At 44.7% G+C, this 20,498-nt stretch overlaps 2 protein-coding genes across 2 annotated transcripts; both read right to left on the bottom strand.

Moving 5' to 3' along the window:
• Positions 1 to 836: 836 nt before the first annotated feature.
• Positions 837 to 9,379, bottom strand: jef (major facilitator superfamily domain-containing protein 6 jef). Its single transcript, XM_073076294.1, has 9 exons — positions 9,253 to 9,379; positions 7,155 to 7,844; positions 5,702 to 5,894; positions 5,133 to 5,303; positions 3,752 to 3,901; positions 3,367 to 3,480; positions 2,884 to 3,076; positions 2,496 to 2,800; positions 837 to 2,015 (listed from the first exon to the last, which is right to left on the bottom strand). Exons 1-9 carry the CDS (start codon positions 9,321 to 9,323, stop codon positions 1,896 to 1,898), a joined length of 2,007 nt encoding a protein of 668 aa, XP_072932395.1. The 5' UTR covers positions 9,324 to 9,379; the 3' UTR covers positions 837 to 1,895.
• A 1,491-nt stretch (positions 9,380 to 10,870) lies between these two features.
• On the bottom strand, positions 10,871 to 20,498 carry LOC140744681 (glutamate receptor ionotropic, kainate 2). Its single transcript, XM_073076293.1, has 18 exons — positions 19,017 to 20,498; positions 18,297 to 18,433; positions 17,777 to 17,923; positions 17,444 to 17,598; positions 16,990 to 17,186; positions 16,011 to 16,123; positions 15,729 to 15,890; positions 15,445 to 15,660; positions 15,289 to 15,352; positions 15,070 to 15,212; positions 14,452 to 14,613; positions 13,821 to 14,020; positions 13,412 to 13,613; positions 12,873 to 12,958; positions 12,429 to 12,510; positions 12,103 to 12,151; positions 11,903 to 12,018; positions 10,871 to 11,792 (listed from the first exon to the last, which is right to left on the bottom strand). The coding sequence occupies exons 1-18, from the start codon at positions 19,198 to 19,200 to the stop codon at positions 11,334 to 11,336; spliced, it is 2,874 nt and encodes a 957-aa protein (XP_072932394.1). The 5' UTR covers positions 19,201 to 20,498; the 3' UTR covers positions 10,871 to 11,333.

Below are 20,498 nucleotides of genomic sequence, written 5' to 3'. Positions count from 1 at the left end.
AAATTTTGCAACATCAAGATAATAAGAAAATTCTATTCTGAGTGAATGTTAAAAACATACAGAATGTGCAGGCTTTGGGTTGCCTATTATTTACGTGGACGAACTACTGGGTTGTCAGGTATAAACAGGTATTTCGCTGGCAACTACTTTCACTCATGATGATAATAGATAAAATTTTATATCAGTAGAAGCGCTGTTTTATTGTGAACACGTTGATATAGGGTTGTCTGCAAAATGAAAATTAATTTTTCAAAAAATAATTAAAATTATCCTGTCCAGGATTTTTTTAGCAAACCCATTTTTAATGTATTACCCAATGTACTAATTTCGCTATAAAATGAGTTTCATTCTATTATCAGCTCGGTCCAGTTCGATTTAGCTTCGGATCTTCTACTAATTGCTTGGTCAGTCGGTGGCCCACAGCCGCTACCCGCGCCGCTACCCGCGCCGATACCGGCGGCAGTACCGCGCGGGGTATCCGACTGACACAGCAACGACAATATGCTACACAAGTATAATGTTAATAGAGGAGTCTTTAATTAAAATATAAATAATAAAGATTTAATAATACATTTTATAACAAAATCATTATACTTCTCATTACTTAAGCGTAAGTTAATATACAACGAGGAACGAATTTTAAATTAACAATCTAACGATCAATACTATTTTTTACAATTTCAAAATAAGTACTTGTTTTTTTACAGTTTTATAATAATTATTTCAAGCAAGAAAAGCAAATAACTTATAAGTTTGACAGAGGTAAGACAGACCATAAATTTAACACACAACTCTATCATATTTATGGAACATTGATATGCAAGCTGTAAAGCCTGTAAATAAGTGTATCACAGTTGTTCCGAACTCTAACATCGCAGAGATTAACGTGAATCGGAACCATGAGCTCCGAGCCCCAGGCATGAGTCTCAAGGCCCGAGTCCCGAGTCCCGAGGCCCGAGCCCGAAGTTGGACGTTAGATGCCGGGCGTTCTCTAGCGCGATGAGAGCAATATCGACCGAGCTTTCCTTCCCGCTCTAAGAAGCGACAACATTTAGAGAATGTATACACCGAACACAAAAAATAGAACTTGTTATCGCAATTATTACGTTAAAGGTTTAAACGTTTTGCATATTTGTTTTGTGGTCATCATTTTTTTTATTCTACGTATTAAGTATACGTTAAGTATAATACTTAGTTAAAAATAATGAATGAATGGAGAGATAAAGCGATGAAGGAATAATTAAACATTAACGGGGATACAATTCGACCAAAACTTGAACGGCACTACGTGAATAATTATGATAATCACATGTGTCTGGTAAATCTCTATGTACAGAAACAAAAGCACATGCACCGGGCGGTGTCTGCTGGCCCACGCTGGGCAGAGGAACACGGGCTTATCGGCGGCTTGCGATCAAAGCAATAAAGAATTATGTACTTAACCAAAGGGTCGGTCTCGCGAGCCCTACATATGATTTTTAGTTGAAAATTTTATTACATCTCAATACTACTAAGGTATAATCAAAAATACATTTTTTCAGTTTTATTATAACAGTGTCAATGGGTGTCTTTCAAATGCACCTCATTTCCTATAAGTATAATATTTTAAATTTGACTAGATAATATGGTATATAAGTAAGTATTCACATGAATATACGTATAAATCATTAACGTGGACAAACGGAAGGTACCACACGAGTAGACGTAGACAGGGAAGTAAGACGTATGCACGTTTCTCTAACGTTTCAGTGACGGACGCCTTTACACTTACTTTTTTCTTTTCTATTTACTAGGGACCTTACAATGATAGCGTGGAGAAATCGATCGTTGTTAATAAGTTGAAACGGGCCGTAATACTTGGGAGCACCGCACGCACGGAGGTGGTGGAGCGGCGCCTAGCGGTAGGCGGGCGCGGCGCCGCCGTCCGCCAGGAAGGGGTTGGCGGGGCGCGCGGCGGGCGGCGCGGCGGCCGGCGGCGCGCCCGGCACACTCAGGCTGTCCGCGCCGCTGTAGCTCTGCAAACGACGTGCACGATTCACTTATTGTACATAATACATTCATATTTATGTACCTGAATGCGAAAAATAATTAAAACTAGGGTGAAGGCTAAGTTTCAAGTGAGCTAAAAACAAATAAACGAACGATTGGTTTCGGGGTTTGATATAATATTGTTCGGTATCTTACTAGTTTTTGATGAATTTATAGCTAATGGACCTCTTTTCGTCGAATTTATAATTATTTCTTGATATTTGACCTTGTAGTTAAGCGTTTTTGATTTTATAACACAATGTAGTTTTGGCGGTTACTTTTTTCGATTGACTATCATCGCTAAAATTGCCACGCGTTCTCCTACCTGTCTTTGTCCTCCGCGAGGTCATCATGTTTACGGCAATGAAAATGCATAGACAAATGTAAAGCAACGAATGAATACTGAAAAAACTAGTTTCGAGCGATGTGGGGGACGCAACAAGGCGGGAGCGAACCAGCGCGCGTACCTGCGTGGCACCGTACTGGTCGTGGTGCGCGAGGTCGGCGAGGCGCGTGGAGGAGAGCGCGCGCGGCAGCGGGTTGGACGGCACGCCGTGCGGCGCCAGCACGCCCGCCTCGGCCACCGCGCGCGCCTCCTCGTCCGGCGCCACCGCGTCCGCCTCGCCGCCGCGGAAGTTCACGAACGCGAAGGCGGCCAGCGCCACCGCGCACAGCAGCCCGTAGCCCGCGAACGTGCGCGTCGTGCCCCACTTCGCCACCGCGATGCCGCCGATCACCGCGCCGCAGCCGCGTCCCAGCCCGTGGTGAAGTCCTGCGCGCGTTTAATATTATGCGATAACCGTATCTCGACATATACATAGCTCGACGTGCGACGAGGCACGAATTACGGCCCACCTTGCAATACGCCCTGCGCGGAAGACCGGAGGCGGGCGGGCGAGCCGTGTGCGATGTACGAACAGCAGGCGGCCCACACGGCGGCGTGCGTGACGCCCTGCACGAACTCGAAGGGCAGTACCCACCAAGGGTCCGCCAGCCACGCGATATACAGGAACCGCAGAACGTTGCCCGCCAATCCCAAGCACAGCACCTGCACCGATCACAGTCACATGGTAGGTACGGTAATCGTAACGATCGATCCGAAGATGAAGATAAATATTCATCATAATTTGAAATTCTACTCGTAAATATGTCATTATCGATATTCTTAAAATACGTAAAAATGTAAAATTATATTACAGTAACAAGCAACACGAATGTTAAATATGTGTAATTATGTAAGGATTCCACTATTTAAGCGTCACCAAGCGTCAAGTGGTGTTCATTAATGTGAAAAATGAAACGGTAGTAGTGATGAAGTGCGCTCCGGTATTACGGTACCTTGACGTGTCCCATCTGCGTGATCAGCTTGAAGCTGAAGAAGTAGGCGAAGATCTCGGAGATGTGGTTGATAACGGACGCCACGCCGAACAGTGTGGGCGAGCCGCCGATGTCCTGGAACATGCGCATGTCACCCGTTATTATGGCACTATGTGTAATGCCGTGTTTATTGTTTATAGGCACCGTTACAACCACCTACTGCGTAACATCAATCACTTACGTTGTGACCAACATTAATTTACATATAAGGTAAAAAGTTTATTATTATATGCAAGAACGTCACATTTATACGTAACTTAGAATAAAAAATAAAATGGCCCTATACCAATTGCTGAATAAACATAATACGCGAAGTAGCATAATATCTAAGATATAAAATGTGAACCTGGAGATGCCAGAAGAGGAAGGTAAAGATGAGACCGATGCCGAAGCCCATGAACCAGGCGACCAGCAGGAACGAGGCAGCCTTCACGTTCTGGAACTGGCGTAGCACCGTCACCCACTCCGGCATCTCGCGGGTGGTCTGCGCGAACACCTGCCCACACGCAAACGCAACATCTTTTTCAGTATTTTTATAGGCAACTATTTTTTTCTCTTACTTACCTCCCTGGTACCAGGGACCTAACCTAAGATCCCGGCGGGATGAAGTTTATGTACATCATGGGTTTATTTTATAAAATTGGTACCCAGAAAAGACCGAAGTCCGGACTTGGCTATGCTTTGTGCTGGCACGTGTAAATGCGATGTAGATATATCTGAAGGAGCGATCTTCTTATTTTAGCAGGCAGAAATTGTCAAATGTCGTTTTCGGTAGGCATATAAATCAGCATTCACTGCTTTTCATGATGATATTACGAGTATCGTACCTATTTGTTACCAATTCTAAATAGCAAAGAAATGGTCCTCCACATCACTTAAGATAAACTGCTATTTGTGCAGATTAATTATCGTTTCATATGAATGTCTTATAATTACCTATAACATCTCGTAGACCTTATACGGGAAACACCTGCGCGCGCACTAATGGTCTTAATTAAACTATTAAAAAATACGTAAGCAAGCAGAAAAGTTTTTTATACATTACGTTTGCCATAAAGAAATATGAATACATGTGTACGAGTTACAGCGGTCATCGATGTTAAATTAAAACTCTTATCGTAAATAATTTTGTGAAAGTATTCGAAAGTTCAAGTAAGTAAAAAGGTGGTAGAACCCTTTGTGTTACGACTCAGAAGGCACCACGGTCACACCAATTTCAAATAATGTCACCTGGAGACATACTTATTCGAGGCGTTCCAACTTAGCCCTCAGGGGGTTTCAAAGCATCTGTGGCCAACCTCTGGTGGAAATCTAATTCTAGCTGGGGTTGATTAAAGCAGTCCATCGGCAGCATTACCCTCTTACCATCAAATGGACTGTAGGTTCGTTTTATATTCAGTATGATAAAAAAGTAGTGGTAAGTGAATTAGCTAAAAAGCAGCGATAGCCTAGTTGTTAAGAAACTCGGCCTCTCGATCGAGGCGTCCGAGGTTCAAAGCCCCAGCCCAAACTATTTATCACTTGCTTAGACGATGAAGGAAAACATCGTGAGGAAACCTGCATACCTGAGAGATTTATAAAAAAATAATTAAAGGTAAGTGAAGTTCACGCAATACAAATTTGGCCAGAGTGGTGGACTATGTCCTAATCCTTCTCTTTCGGAGAGGAGACCCGTGCCCAGCAGTGGGACAATAATGGGTTGATGATGAAGTGTATCAGCTTGGTACCTTGGCGTGTTCGAGCGCAGGCTGGCGCGGCGCGGGCGCGCTGGTGTCGAGGCCGGGCAGCTGCAGCTGCGCCGCCAGCTGCTCCTGCAGCCGCTCCTCGTGCGACGGCTCGGCGGGCGGCGCCGGCGCCGGCGGCGTCTCCGCGCTCATCGCTTCGTACTTGAACTTGATCTGCAGCGTGTAACGGACGGATATAATATATTCTGCTGTTACTTTACGTTGGGTCTTCAATCACGGGGCATTTGCGCTACGCGAAGTCACTAAATACGTTCTTACATACACAGACACATGTGTAGTGTGTAGGTATGTGTATACTATACGATTTGAACATATGAAATGTCGTTGGATTAGTCTCAATTGTGGAGCAGCATCCTATAAAATTATCAGTTTAATATATTTCTTGTAAATATTTGTTTATCCCTATTCAGATAATTATTTCTACGCAGTTGGGTTTATTTTTAATAATTAAATTGTTTAATTTTGCATTAAAGAAATGACCTTCTCAGAAAAGTAGTCAAATATAAGTATAAGCGTAAGGATTAATACGATGGATTAGCAAGGCGGGGTACCTGCGTGGCCGTGATGAGCGCGGCGCCCATGAGCACGGAGAAGGTGGCGAAGCAGATGGTGTAGTTCTTCTCGTAGCGCTGCGGGCCGCCGCAGGGGTGCACGCTGAACGCCGTGCTGTGGTCCAGCGCGATGCCCACGAAGAACATGGCGAGTCCCCAGCCCAGCGAGCCGAACATGCGCTGGTGCCCGTACCTGCGCACCCACACACAATACACACCTCACCGCCGAAACTCACTCAAATACTAATAGGTTATTGACATTCAAAACGAATTCTTTAAAGACTCTACTTTGACAGTCGAGTCTTTAAAAAACTCATTTTTGGTTTGCTGAAGGGTGTGTAAAGTACAGGGCCGGATTTAGAGGTCTAGAGGCCTTGGGGCAACAAAAGGAGTGGAGGCCCCTGGCCCCTAATTATTTTCTGGATAAAATGATAAATTTTTTCAGTTGAGTTTTTCAATAAATATTTTATTGTAAAACGCAGGTAGATTCTTTTAGTATTCACGTTTGTAAAAAGTACAGATAAAGGTAAAACAGCGAAAAAAATACCAAAGGAAAAGATATATTTTTTACTAGTGTTTACTAGTCGGAATTAAAAAAAAAAACCGACGTCTCTATTGTGGGGGCCCCTCTTTTGTGGAGGCCCCGGGGCTGCCGCCCCGGTTGCCCTCCCTTAAATCCGGCCCTGGTAAAGTAATAACTTTTACTATCTAAATATTTATCTATTACCATAAATTCATGAAAGTATCAGAAAATCAAAGTGCTATAAGTAAGTACACGCAGGATTTGGTTTAACACACTTGATTATTATAGACAAATGGGCGGGCTAGCAAAAAGTTGCATGATGTTTTATGTCCTTATGTCAATACTGCCATTTTGGACGTTACATTACATAATTTTAAAATAATGCAGAGTGATTGATTGTTATAAAATAAAACACTGAATATTAATCATTAATCTCTCGTTATTGAATAATTTTGACTCTTGAAAAATGAGTTCCTTGATTTGTTTGTCCAAAATTTATCGTACGGTTGCACCTACGGAAACGCAAATATTTTGTGGTTTTGTTCGATTCTTTCCTTATTTGATATTTTTTGTGAATATTGCAATTAAAATTTGATAAATTTGTTACTTTGTGTTGTGTTACACTCTGCGATATTGTTCAGTTTCAACACTTTTTAAATTTAAATCGTATAAAAGTTGGCACATTAAGTTATCCAATCAGTTTGCGAGGTTTTCAGTTGTGCACTTATAGATCAGCCCGCTTACCGAAACCTCGTGACCTCTGCCCCCTCGCGCTGATTGCGCAAGCTCTCCGAGATGAGCGCTCCTGCTCGTACCTCGAAAACGTAATGAGTGGCGAGACCATACATACGGAGAGGCACATACTTTGTTGCACGGGGTTAATTTACGTTTATTTTGACATTTAATCTGTTTAAATATTGATGATTTTACCTGTCAGCGTCTTCTCCGAGCAAGGTGATAACGGCGGAGTCCGCCAGGGTGATGGCGGGCGCGCTGAAGAATTCGCCTATGACTACGAGCAAGAGAAGCAGGAAGAACGTCTTCTGTATGTCTGGCGTGGTGTACACGATGGAGGAGTGCAGCGGCGTGACCCAGTTGGCGTTGCCCACGGCGTCGTAGTTGAGCGCGTCGGAGACCGGCAGCGGCGAGCCCTCGCGCCCGCCGGTCGGCATGTGGAAGGCGCGCGTCGACGGCGACGGCTCCTCGTCGTAGCTCGGCGACACCAGGTTGTACATGGTGCTGTTCACGGGCTGCACGCACGCCACGGCGCTTGGCTGCACCCAACTCAGCGGCAACGTGAACACGATCCAGGCGCCCAGCGACGCCAGCAGCAGGGTGCGGCCCTTCTGCCAGCGGTCCGCCAACCCGCCCCAGAAGGGCGCCGAGAGGAACTCCACGAAAGGTCGCGTGCCTATGAGCAGCCCGCATTGGCCGGCGTTCATTCCCATCTGCTTGAAGTACACGCCCATGAGCGGAAACAGGGAGCCGAAGGCGGAGTAGAAGAAGAAGTAAAATGTCTTGACGGTGAGCAATTCGGGGTCCACGGCGCCGCCGCATGCCAGCTCCAGCAGGTCGCTGCGACCCCGCACCTTGTGCGTCGCATCTTTGGGAGCTGGGTACCTAGAACGTTGTTCAATATTTCAATAATAAATTTTGAAATCCACGAAGGATCTAATACGTAGGTATACTCTTTAAATGTACCTATCTAGAGTCCTACGCCTATCAACGTACAACGTCTGCCTATATCTATTGTAATTGGTAAACTACACTTGCTTCACAACATTTATAATTGGAATTTAATATTTCCATTCAAAATTTCAAATTGCTACAATGACATAGCTGAATGTCTTTGAAATAAACATACAAATGTGAACGTAGTAGATGTTCCTTTAGGTTCAGGTGAGGTACTTAATTGATTAGCCTCTTCTCTGTGGTACTCGTTCGCAACCGTACTTAGAGATGGAACGTGTACCTGCTTACGTGCATTGTATATATTTAATAGTATATGTACCTTTTCACCTGTAACACTTATATTGTACCTATGTAGTGACTGATTTACCGCTAAGAGAGTTTTTGTAATCAAATAATCCTAAGATGTTTTCGTGGTATATGTTTATAATGAAGTTAAGGTATAATCAATAAATTTGTAAGTATTGGAAGAATTGTAAGGAAATACAAGTTCTTTGATAAGCATGTTATCACGTCCCGCGTCCCGCTCCCCGCGCCTCTCTGCCCGCCCGCACGCCCCGCGCGGCCGCGCCCGCGGACATCCCGCGAACCTCCATCTCAAGGGCTTGGATCATATATAAATGCTTCAAATATACAATAGTGATTTTGGGAATTTCAGACTTATAAATTATGTTACTATTAACAGTGATTGTTATTGAAGTTTTAGCAGAATATGATTCTCCGTCGTTATCTACACTTAAAGGTCATGGTACTACGATAGTACTAGTTATTATGTAAAACGGGCTATCTAATCATTATTTTTTTTATTTAACTGCTATGTAAAATCATCATATAAAGGAAGTATTTTATATTTCTTGTGATAGTTGCTTACTACTTAGTAAATAAATATCACCAATCGCAAATCGACTTCCCGGAGTTGAAGTTGAAGGACAGCCACTAAGCCAGAGAGGCGACGTAGTTACGAGATACGATCGCCAGAAATTTTGAATTGTGATTCAAAATTGTAGGCCGCCCCGAGTGCGGGTGCGGGCCCCGAATGGCCCGATTGCAAAATATATGGTCTCGGTTTGAGCATTGTATTGATTTTCGTGCTTAAAGGTGTAATTTAAGCTTATCGTACGGCAAAAGCTCCGACTTAGGTACTTATCGTTATGAATATTTCACCGACAAAAATATTAAAGGCTCAGTTGCAACTTAGATAATTTTTCTGGATGGGTCCATGGGGACAGAACTTCCGCAACAGTGAAACGTTTTTGGGTTACCAAAGCACGGCGTGTGGCGAGGGAGCGGATCTCGGGTGGAACGAGCGGATCCGGTTCGGGTGTGGAAGGGTGCGAACCTGGTGGTGTCGACTTCGCCGTACTCGTCGGGGTTGACGAGGGGGCGCGCGGCTCCGGGCGGCACGTCCATGGCGAGGCGGCCGCGGACTGCCGCCGGCCGCGCGCGCCGCGCGCTCGATAGCGCCGCGCCTGCGCCCTCGCTCGCCACTCTTCCCCGCCCGCCCTCGGCGCCGGCCCGGTGACGTGCACCGCCTTCGACAGAGGAACTTCATGGATTTATTCGTACGAACACACATCTGCATGCCCGAGCAGGAACGACTTTTGCCGAAGCCGAAGATAAACGTTTCTTTAATCCCTTGCAGGCCTTGTAGTGAAATTTCACAGGGTTAATGTGAAACCATAATCACAAGGGAGCTACTTGTTTATAGAACTCTTGGTGTTTCGAATACCTCATCCTTGTAGTAGGTACAAGTGAATCGCTTATTTTTTTTGTATACATACTCGTTTCTGGTTTCTGATGTGTATAATGATCACAAATACTTACTTATGTGAGGTGTTCAAACATAGTGTTGAAAGATTTAAAACGATAAGAATGTTCTGTCCGTGGATTAGGTACTTAACGTTAGGAGGCTCCTACGATTTGCTATTAATGTATTACATAAAATATTTATATGAAAATGTATACCTAAGTGAATTTGGGCAGCATTAAAACGGAGCTTAACGAAGCAGAAGAACGACAGGAGACAACCTTCAAAAAAAGGAGAAGGTTGTCAATTCCAAACAGAATCCCAAACAGGTCCCCATAGCTCGGGATCAGTAGTCACAAGATCCTCTGGCGACTTTAAAATAATTTTATGACGAATAAAATGTCACCCTATTTCTGAAATTTCGCAGACCCTTTAACAGGTTATGAATGAATTTAAGTTTAAGTTTATGATGAATGAGGGACTCGAGCCCGCCCCTGGGTCCACCACTGCAGGATATTAATGTATTACATAAAGTCAAAACAAAAAACAAAAGTAACCTGATGTCTCTTTCAAACTGCCTTTTAAAGGTTGTATCTGAAGTAACAAAAAAGGTATAGATATACCAATAAAATCAAATTTGAAAAAGAGGCATACTTTGTTAGAAACGTCGTTCGAGTAGAGGGTATGGATGGTTATGTTAATACTTATCCTGTTTCATTTGCTACTTTTAAAATAAAAGCGTGTTAACAAAATAAAAATGACAACTGACGAAACAACGTTGCGATTTGATAACACTGTGTGCCTGTTTCCTCATAGTGTATTAAAATTGTGTTGAGATCTAATATGCGCACTCATTTTAGCGGATAACGTGATTCAGTGGTTAAAATGTTCGTATAATATAAAATATAAAACCAGAATTGATAACCAAATTGATAAAACATGGTAGGTATGAAGTGATCATATTAACAATGACGATATTCCGCTCACGTGTTTAGCTGCCTGTTATTTACATAGTTGTAAATTTTGAAGGATTTTACCTACTGTGATTTTAGATAATTTCTATTATTAGGGCTAATGGTGATGGGAGTAGGAGGGACGGAAGCAGATGGAAGGAGGACGCAGGGCGCAGGGCGCTGAACGCGTGCTCGTGAAGATGGAACCAGAATACGAAGCCTACCATCTATTGATAGCACGAATAAAACAATTTATTTTAAATGTACATCACTCATTTATTAAACTGTAAATACATTAAAATAATAGTTAAATACATTTAAATAATACATACATTAAATTACACTATTCAATTTTAATTACATTTAATTCCAATTAAATTCAATTACATTAATTAATTAAGACCAGAATCTTTGCACTTTTTATATATAGGTACCTAATGGCAATAATTATGAATATTAGATCGATATGCGACCGATAGCTGCGTGACAATTAAAATAATACCCAAAATCAAGAACAGTAGTATCTAAGTACGAAGATTCTGTGTCGACATGATTTACATTTCAATTGTTACCTTAAACTAAGTGTCTGATTTCTATGTTACTGCTACAAGTAATATAAATTTTAATTTAACTTTATATATACCACTGAAAGGATGTACCCAGCTGAAAACATTACACACTGTTAATTGACAAAGGTATTTAGTATGGTTTAGCTGGAGACTATTTAGGCTGCGCCGTGGTGTGTCGCGCGCGCCGCACGCTCGCCACGTGCATGGAGGAGCGGCGCGCGCTGGCCGACCGCAGCGACGGCGAGCGCAGCCGGCCCGCGTCGCGCGCCTCGCCCGCGTCGCCCGCCGCGCTGCCCGCGCTGCCCGCCGCGCTGTCCGCGCTGTCCGCGCTGCCGGGCGCGCTGGGCGCGGGGCTGGCGCGCGCGCTGGCCGGCGGGCTGAGCGCGCCGCGCACCGGCTTCACCGACTGCTGGAACCGAAACACGAAGCGCAGCTCGGCCCACATCCGCCGCAGGAAGGGCTGCGAGGGGTCTCGCGGGTGCCGCGCCGCCGCCCACGCCAGGTCGCAGCAGGATACCACCACGCCCAGGGCGCTGCCCACCGCCAGCACCAGAAACAGCCCCAGGAAGTTACGCATCGACAGCTTCTCGTTCTCGCGTCCCTCGCTCTCCTATACGCGATATGGTTGAATATTATTTATTATAAGTGTATCTAGCGGGCATGACGAGACGATCGGTAGAAATCGATGTGAAGGTGGACCGTGGCGTTGCCGAGGTTTACCTTGCAGGCGCCGCCCCCGTTAGCCTCGTTCCACCAGCGGTTCTTCATCTCGCGCAGAACGCCCTCCTCCTGCAGGTTCAACAGCGCCAGGTTTAGCGCTTGACGATACTGCGAACCTGTAATAGCAACATATATTAAATATACTTTTCTGCTCCGATTAAAAACAATACAAATACGATCCAATAATGTAAATCTCTTACCCTTTTTCATAGCAATACCGTAACCTTTGCTGTCCAAGAGTTCTCCCACCTTAAATTATAATAAGTGTCACATAAATTAAAAATGTATAACGACGAAATCTAATTCTGCCTAATAAAATCAGCTTTGCGCGCTGCTGCTTTCCACTTTTAAGGGTGGCAATACTGTGGCAAGGGAAACATAGATACTAATCCGAATTTTGATTTGACATCATATATTCTACGACGTATGAACTTAATTAAACTTCCTTCCGATTATCGAAGCTCACATTGCCTGTAGTGTGGGACTAACTTGGTCGCATAGATCTTATTATGTGAGTGTCTAATACCTTGGTGACTTCGCAAACTCGCTCGATGGTGTACTCGATGGTGGTGGACTCCGCAAAAAATGCGTAGTTTTCATTAATTACTCTGCAAGAGAACAAAGTAGTGTATGATGTAATGAAAAACTATGGCACAAGTAGCTACGAGAACATTGCGTTGTATGAAAGGTGGTGTACTCTTTGTGGTGCGATTCCGGAGGCACCGAGATAATAACGACAGTGTTACTTATACACCGCTGTGTTATGCTATCTCGTGTGTGTTAAGACATATCCAAAGCGTTTCAATTGACTCCTCGGGGTAACAACGCGTTTCTCTCCTCGGGAAGCTCTCATTGATTCCATTTGGTTTATAATGAATCTCCGAGGGCGGTAGTTGCAACTTACCATCGAGAGGAGTGCGTGAGAGGAGAGTCGTTTGCTACTTCTAGAATAATAAAAATTGTACATTACTTGCTGATGCCGGCCTCGTTGTTCCCGGGCATCTCCTGCTCCATCATCTTCTTAAACATGCTCTGGTATAAATCGTTTTTAGATTCCTGAAATAAACAAAACATTATTCGGGTTACCTATATTATTGATCACTTTGATTTTCGATCACTTTGAGTTTTGATGGATAGGTACTAGAGATAAAAATATATGTGATACGGAAAACATACTTAGCCAAAGTATTTTATTCCAAGTATTATCATTTATCATTCATAGACTTTATTTTCATCATCATGATATTTTCGCTATTAATAGGAATCATGTCTTATTTGCTTCTTAATTAAATAAGTCAGTAAAGTGCCTAACATCTATAATACGCGTCATTTCCATAAGAATATAATTTCGGTTTTATAAACCACCGTTATAGTGGATCTATTCAACAATGAGTTTTTAGATGTCTAACTTGATCTCTACCAAATGCAACCCACCGTGCAGTCGTCCACGTGTCATTTAATAATAAATAACCTTATCGTACTGCACAATGTTGGTAAAAGGGCAAGTACATTGAAGAAAGTGAAGGTGGAGCCTCCGCTCTTGGCACCGTAGGTGATGCCGAGGTCGTTCTCGGCGAGCTCGCGCACGTCCGTGAAGAGCGGCGTGGAGGACTTGGTGGCGAGCAGCGTGGCCAGGTTGGCCGTGTAGCTGCTCGTGATGACCAGCGCGAACAGCCACCACACGCTGGCCACCGCGCGCGTGCCGTACGCCCTGCACACACGCAACACATGCTCTTTATACAATCAAACTAATCACAATTTGTAAGCTTATCGTGCGCGTGATTGTTACGGATTCGCTTAGTATTAGTAGTTTATACTTCCTTGAGATATCCTGAATGCAACAATTTTATGTTATACATATATGTATATTCTTTTATTTCATATTGGTTTGTCAGATTCTGTCAGAGTGAATGCTAACACGGGAGCGATCTCGGAGCCCTGCAGAAGTACGGCGCCCAGGTTGAACCAGAGCGCGTTCGCGAGCGTGAACTGGTTCTCGAGGGCGGGCGGCTCCTCCACGCAGGGGTACGGGTTTTGCCACTCCTCGGGGCACAGCCGCCCCACCACGTACAGCACCAGCGACGTGCCCAGGTACGCGAAGCCCAGGCACAGCCACACCTGCACCATACATCAATACACGGCATTGTTAACACGCCCTTTATTATTAGTATTCACGCCATTAATTATATTACGACAAATGGGACGCCTCTATCTGTCTTTCGGATTGCCTCTGCTGTATAAAGAGGACCAAAAATAGAATTTATAGAAAAAATGACTATATTTGTAAACAACCTTTGTGAACGTAAGATCTCTATCCAGGTAGATATATTGACGTTCAAAAAGAGTTCTGTAAAGAATCTACTTTGAATAAAACATTTGTGATTTATTTGATAACACGTCATGGTAAATTGGGATTTTATGACTATTTTGACTACATTCGTCTTCTTAATGTGCTCCACGTTACCTTTGTCCTGCCTTTTTACACTAATCAAAAACCAATAAATAATTGTTTTTCCAGTAGATATATGAAATGGAAAGTATATATTTACGCCGTTGGAGAAGGGCAGGAGGAAGGCGAAGAGCGCGGGCTCGGGCGGCGCGGGTTTGCGGAACAGGATGCTGATGCCGAGATTCATGAAGGGCGTCGTGAAGTCCACCGCCTTCTCGCGCTCCGCCGTGATCGTCAGATCCGTGATCGCAAAGTCGATATTCTGCAACCGATTTTGTATTTCTATTTTATTTTCTGCAAAATGCATCTTTTATGACGGTTTCTTTTCTAAACAACTTGAGTTTACCTATGTCTGATTTATATATTTTTTCACCAAATACAGGTCGCAATCTACTTGTGATGTGTGATCACCACCGTCTAGGGACATCTTCTATTAGCTCCGTATAGTATTGCAGTCCTTCCTGGGTAAGCTACAGGTGCGTTGCTACTCCTGAGGACTAAATTAAAATTTTAATTGCCTCTGTTTTAGTACAGCAACAGAACACAATAGCACCCATTTGACAACTGAACAATATTATGCCTCTAAGGTCCCCCAAAAGTTTTTACCACTTATACTTAGATCCGATACATATAGTATCATATTGAAATCGTTACACACCTACACCTACACCTAATTAGGGTCGTATACTAAAACTTAAATTATAAGTTAGTTTGTCACCGGTTCGTTTATAAGGCGGCGCATCATTCCGGTCCACTGGCCATTCTTGTCTAGACTGCCATACACGCCGTCCTCCTGCTCGGCGAACACGTAGTTGAACTGCAGCAGCTGCGCCAGCCGCTCGATCAACTCGATGCAGAATCCTGACCAATACATAATCAAAATTACGACGATTATAATTCCGTAAAATACAAGAATCGTAGAAAAGGGATAACCCACCTTCGTAACGTTTGTTACCTAGCAGCCGCTCCGACGATTGTTGTTTCATCACGTAAGGCTTGTTCTAAAAATAAAAGCACAATTTAAATGGACGAAGACACTTCGAAGCGTTTAATATTTTCATACTGATTTTGATAAGAGAGAGGACGGCGTCACCTCCGCGACGAGCACGGTGAAGGTGCGGTTGACCATGTGGTCGCGCGGCGGCGGCGGGCCGGGCGCGCGCGGCCGCCACGCCAGCGCGCCGCCCGCCCAGGCCGCCGCGCCCACCAGCGTGCCGCGCGCCGCCAGCTCCGCCACGCGCAGCCGCACCTCGCGCCGCGCGCCGTCCGCGCCCCACGCCAGCGGCCCGCTCGCGCCCGCCCACTCCTCCTGCACGATGCCCATGCGTTACGTGGCGTTACCGGGTCTCGCGCGGTAACGGTGTCGACGGTGCTCACTGATCGAATGTAGTTGAGCAGGGTGTCCGCGTGGAAGGCGGCGGTGCCGCTCTCGCAGGAGCCGGGCTCGCCGGGCGGCAGCTGCAGCCGCTCCAGCGCCCGCTGCACGATGCGTGCGGCGTCGAACGCCAACACCAGCGCCGAGGGCGGGTTCCTCGTCACCTGCGACGCATAAACGGTGAGTTCAACAATTTTCTTAACCAGTGACGCGACTTGTAGCCGGGAATGATGCAGAATGTATGACAAGACATTCTTTGTTTTCCGTAATAATATAAATAATACCTCTTCTAACTCGGTTTCGTTAACGTGTTCTCCGAGGCGGCTGCGGTAGGCGTCGCGCCACGCTTCCATGGCGTGGATCACGTCTTCCGATTCCGGATCGAACAGCTGTACCACTGCGTGTCAGAAAAAACATCGTCAATTGTTCGTCCCATTGCGGCTCCAATTTTCTAATAATTTCGGTTATAGTTGTATGAAAAGCCGAGATGACAAATACAGCAAGATCAATTGTTTTATTTGATTTGATTTAAAGAAAGAATGGAGTTCTAAGTAATTTTATAACAAAAGTACCAACTTGGCCACATTATGCAGCCACAATACGTTGAAACCACAGGTTAAAACGCAAACGAACTACACAACGTACCAACGTTATCTAAGGAAGTGATGACACTGATGACAGTGATGTGAATAAAGCCACCAATATTGACAAAGTAGACAAAGAAAGCGGGTGTAAGGGCTCGTACAAAAAACTGCGATGCGACGTCGCATCGTAAAAATCTGCGAGCTCCCTTGACGCATCGTACATTCCTGCGATGTTTCGTCACACTTGTTGACGCCATTTTTAGTTCGTTCTGAGAGAGCGTGTAGGGAAGACGTACAGACCTGTATTAGTTGGGTGGGAAGACGTATACTTTAATGTAAATTACTCTTTTATATTACTGATTGAGGAGTGCCCTGTTCTTTGGGAAACTAAATATAAAATAAATGATATATAATAAATGGATGAACCCAAAATTTTCTTTGTTACTCTTTCCTGTATCTCTTAAGCAATAACAAAAGTGCAAACTTCTTTTTACGATCCATGTCACGACCAAATTTTCAAAATACGTTCCGTACGGTTGACGGTTATCGAAAGAATGGTCACCCTGGGAGACGCTATGCCGCACGATATCGCATCGCAGCAATTCGTGTCGCAATTTTCTGCGTTGCGAATTCGCATCGCGTCGCATCGCAGTTTTGTGTACGAGCCCTAAGCGTGCACCGGTGATGTTGGCGCCGCCGTAGCTGAAGTCGGCGAGTGGCGCGGTGTGCAGGTCGGGCGCCAGCACCAGGTAGGAGTGGCGCGCCGCCAGCAGCCCCACGCGCTGCGCCGCGTCCAGCACCCGCCACGCGCACTCCACCTCGCACCAGATTATGAAGTTCGTCGCGCCATACTTTTTTAGCACCAGCAGCAGGTTCCTGCGAGTGTTCCTAGTTCTTAATTTAAGTCACATAATAATTATTATAACGAAATCGTACAGACTTCAGATCGGTCGTGATCACGAATATATATAACGGTACTGTCTCCCAACAAAAGCTCAAGACTGCAATCCCTACACCTAATTGGGGTCGTATACTAAAACTTAAAATATAATCGTTATGTTTTTAATTCGACATGTCTGTGTGAAGTCGAGGAGGTCGGGTGGTAATCGTATGGTGTGTTTTGTTTGTACGACCTGAGCAGCGCCTCGTCCTCGGCGGGCGGCAGCTGGCGCGCCACGAGCTGCAGGCGCTCGGGGTCGGGCGCCAGGCTGGCCACGCCGCGCGCGCTGCCCTCGTGCAGCAGCACCGCGCTGCGCCAGCCCTTCGCCTCGCACAGCGCCGCGCACGCCTGCCGCAAGCATTACACACGTTACGTTCTTCCAAAATCATTAATTCGGGATATTCCACCGAATATTAATACCGATTGCCTTCCACGACGCTAAAAATTATAACATGCCAACGTAAATGTCGCTAAACCAGATTAAATATCATAACCAGTAGGATGCCGGTCGAACCGAGAGGAGTACCTCGGCGAGCACGTCGGGGTGCGGGTGCAGCTGCAGCGTGGCGGGGTCGCCGCGCGCGGGCGTCGCCAGCAGCAGCGGCAGGCCGGCGCGCGCCGCCGCCGCCGCCGCCTCGCCGCCGCTCACCACCGCGCTCACGCCCCTGCTGGCCTGACGTTGCACACGAATGTAACAATAAAAATCAGCCTCTCAATCGAGGGGTCCGAGGTTCAAATCTCAGGCACGCCCCTCTGATTTTTCAAAGTTATGTGCGTATTAGAAATTAATTATCACTTGCTATTCGGTGAAGGAAAACATCGTGAGGAAACCTGCATACCTGACAGGTTTTTAAAAAAAAATTCAAAGGTGTGTGAAGTCTACCAATGCACTACCAACGCACTTGGTCAGCGCGGTGGATTATGGCCTATTCCTTCTCATTAAGAGAGGAGACCCGTGCCCAGCAGTGGGGCAGTAATGGGTTGCTGATGCTGATGATGATGATCGAGTATTGATTTTGTTGGAAGACGGGGAGGGATCAGGTCACCTGCAGGCAGACGTGCGGCGGCAGCGCCAGCGGCTCGAGCGGCTCGACGTGCGTGGTGTCGACGGGCGGGCCGCCCAGCGCCGCGTCCAGCGCCGCCGCCAGCCGCTCCGCGCGCGTCGGCTCTCCCTCAACTACGCCTGTATAAACAAACTCCTCGCGGTTTATTTGGTCTAATCCAGCCGTTTCGCTAAATATTGATATTATTTCAAATTTCTATTTGTGTTTTTTTGTTCATATAAGCAACCGTAAAAGTATTTGAGTTATTTGAGTTCAAATCGCGGATAAATAATAAAATAATAAAATCAAAGCATTTTGCATATTAAACCGCAACCACATTTTATAACAAAATTCAATATACACAGCTTTAATGAATTAGCCACATGTACTTGACAGATTTTTGAATATATTTACCTAATGTACATATATAAAGTGTATATAGGTCCATAAAATGAATACTTAGGTCAGAAAAGCCGGCCGCCTATTTGGCAAACAATAACTGTCTTTATCAAGTCTTTGTATCGAAAATATTACGAATATCGTATCAAACACGCATTTAAGTTTCATAAGTAAGGAGTTTAGTTGTTTGACAAACACGATCTAGAATGTTTAGTTACTTTTTTATGCGTGTTGACCTACATTTTGTTAGTTATTCTCTACATTGAAGCAAACGAAACGAAGTAATGTAGACATTAGTCTATTGAAATATTAGCCACAACTGACCGATTTGTACATCAGATTGGGCGGCGACGCTCAGCAGCAGCGGCAGCAGTAGATGCAGCATGTCCCCGAGGTCCGCGAGCACGACGCAGGCCGGCCGCGCGCGCAGCCCACACTGCCGCCGCCGCCGCCGCCGCCGCGCCCCGCCGTCGCTCACACAAGTTATTTTGGGCGTAAGGAGACCCATCGCGTAGACGATACTCTATTTTTTCAGAATAATCCAGTGTATTATTTTTTAACCGACTTCAAAAAGGAGGTGGTTGTCAATTCGGCCGGTATATATATTTTTTTATTATGTAGAGACAAGCTGGAAGTTAGTCCCACTTAAATATGGTTAGGATCCATCTATGGATTCTGGAGAAAATGAGGGGAACTCCTCAACCCATGTAAATATATTTAATTATTCTTTCTGGATATAGCCCTGGATAGCTCAACTGGTAGAGCACTCGGCGCGTAACTGAGAGGTTCTGGGTTCGATTTCCGGTCTCGGACTATTTGAATTTTTCTCAATTTATGAATTGGCACGCTGTTTACGCCGCTATCAATCAAAATGTATTGACCGCCGACTTCAGAAATATGTACAAAACCAACATTTATTTGAATTATTTTTTACTTTGTAGTGATATAGAAGTCGGTTATATTTTTTTGTTAATTTTTTTTATCTTATATATTTATTCAATAAAACACACTGCAGGAATTCTAAAGACTACTCGTATTTTCATGCCTAAAATCACTCTTACACATTTGTTGGGCTGCAGGCTTATAGTGTTTCATACAGGTTGGCTAGGTAAGATTAAAGCGTGATACAGCTGACTATGTCTCATATCCTCTATGTTTTAGCAACGTTCGGATTTCGGATATCAGGCTATCCGGCTACAAGGTTTGCCGAATATCCGGTATCTGATTCCAATACCACTTCTTATCTGAAGAATTCTTTCCGGTACCGGTACTTAACACACGATAAAACGCTTCGGTCGTCCCACAATTTAAAAGCAGACATTCCAACACATAATAGTGGCGTTTTCCATTTCTCTTTCACTGTTCAGGCAGTTCTGCTCTGGAACGCCCAGCCCGTGCACATCAGAAAAGCACCCAGCAAAGCTATTTTCAAAAAACTTGTCCGAGAGCATCTGCGCACCTCATCTGACAAATAAAGCTTTTTTTCTCTCTTATCACTTATATGTATATTTATTTATTATATTTTAAACATATTTATGTATGTGTGTATAAAATATGTATATTATTTATTTATCCTCAATGTATTATATTGTTTATTTATTTAACACCTGCCGCAAATTCTCTCCAATCACCAAGGGTTGACTTTTAGAGAATGCCATTAGGCATTAAGTCTGCCCTGTTGTAATATAACTTTGTGTTACTTTTACAATAAATATATAAATAAATATCTGGCTAAACTGCTATCCGTTTCATCTCAATTTACACCTTGGACCCCTCGATCGAGAAGCTCAGTTTCTTAACCACTAA

Source organism: Epargyreus clarus, unplaced genomic scaffold, assembly GCF_041222505.1.
Source record: "Epargyreus clarus isolate Ecla_fem2 unplaced genomic scaffold, WU_Ecla_fem_2.2 ptg000009l, whole genome shotgun sequence".
Classification (NCBI taxonomy): Eukaryota; Metazoa; Arthropoda; class Insecta; order Lepidoptera; family Hesperiidae; genus Epargyreus; species Epargyreus clarus.
Note: the sequence above shows the minus strand (reverse complement) of the source record. Positions and strands in the feature narration are given on the sequence as shown.

Coding starts and splice junctions, on each gene's coding strand:
- jef (XM_073076294.1), bottom strand. CDS start 9,323: ATGGACGTGCCGCCCGGAGCCGCGCGCCCCCTCGTCAACCCCGACGAG. Junction 5,895..7,154: donor CTCGGAGAAGACGCTGACAG/GTAAAATCATCA, acceptor GTGGGTGCGCAG/GTACGGGCACCAGCGCATGT. Junction 2,801..2,883: donor CGCGCAGGGCGTATTGCAAG/GTGGGCCGTAAT, acceptor AAACGCGCGCAG/GACTTCACCACGGGCTGGGA.
- LOC140744681 (XM_073076293.1), bottom strand. CDS start 19,200: ATGGGTCTCCTTACGCCCAAAATAACTTGTGTGAGCGACGGCGGGGCG. Junction 17,924..18,296: donor CGCCGCACGTCTGCCTGCAG/GTGACCTGATCC, acceptor GTGCAACGTCAG/GCCAGCAGGGGCGTGAGCGC. Junction 12,511..12,872: donor AACGAGGCCGGCATCAGCAA/GTAATGTACAAT, acceptor GTTCTCTTGCAG/AGTAATTAATGAAAACTACG.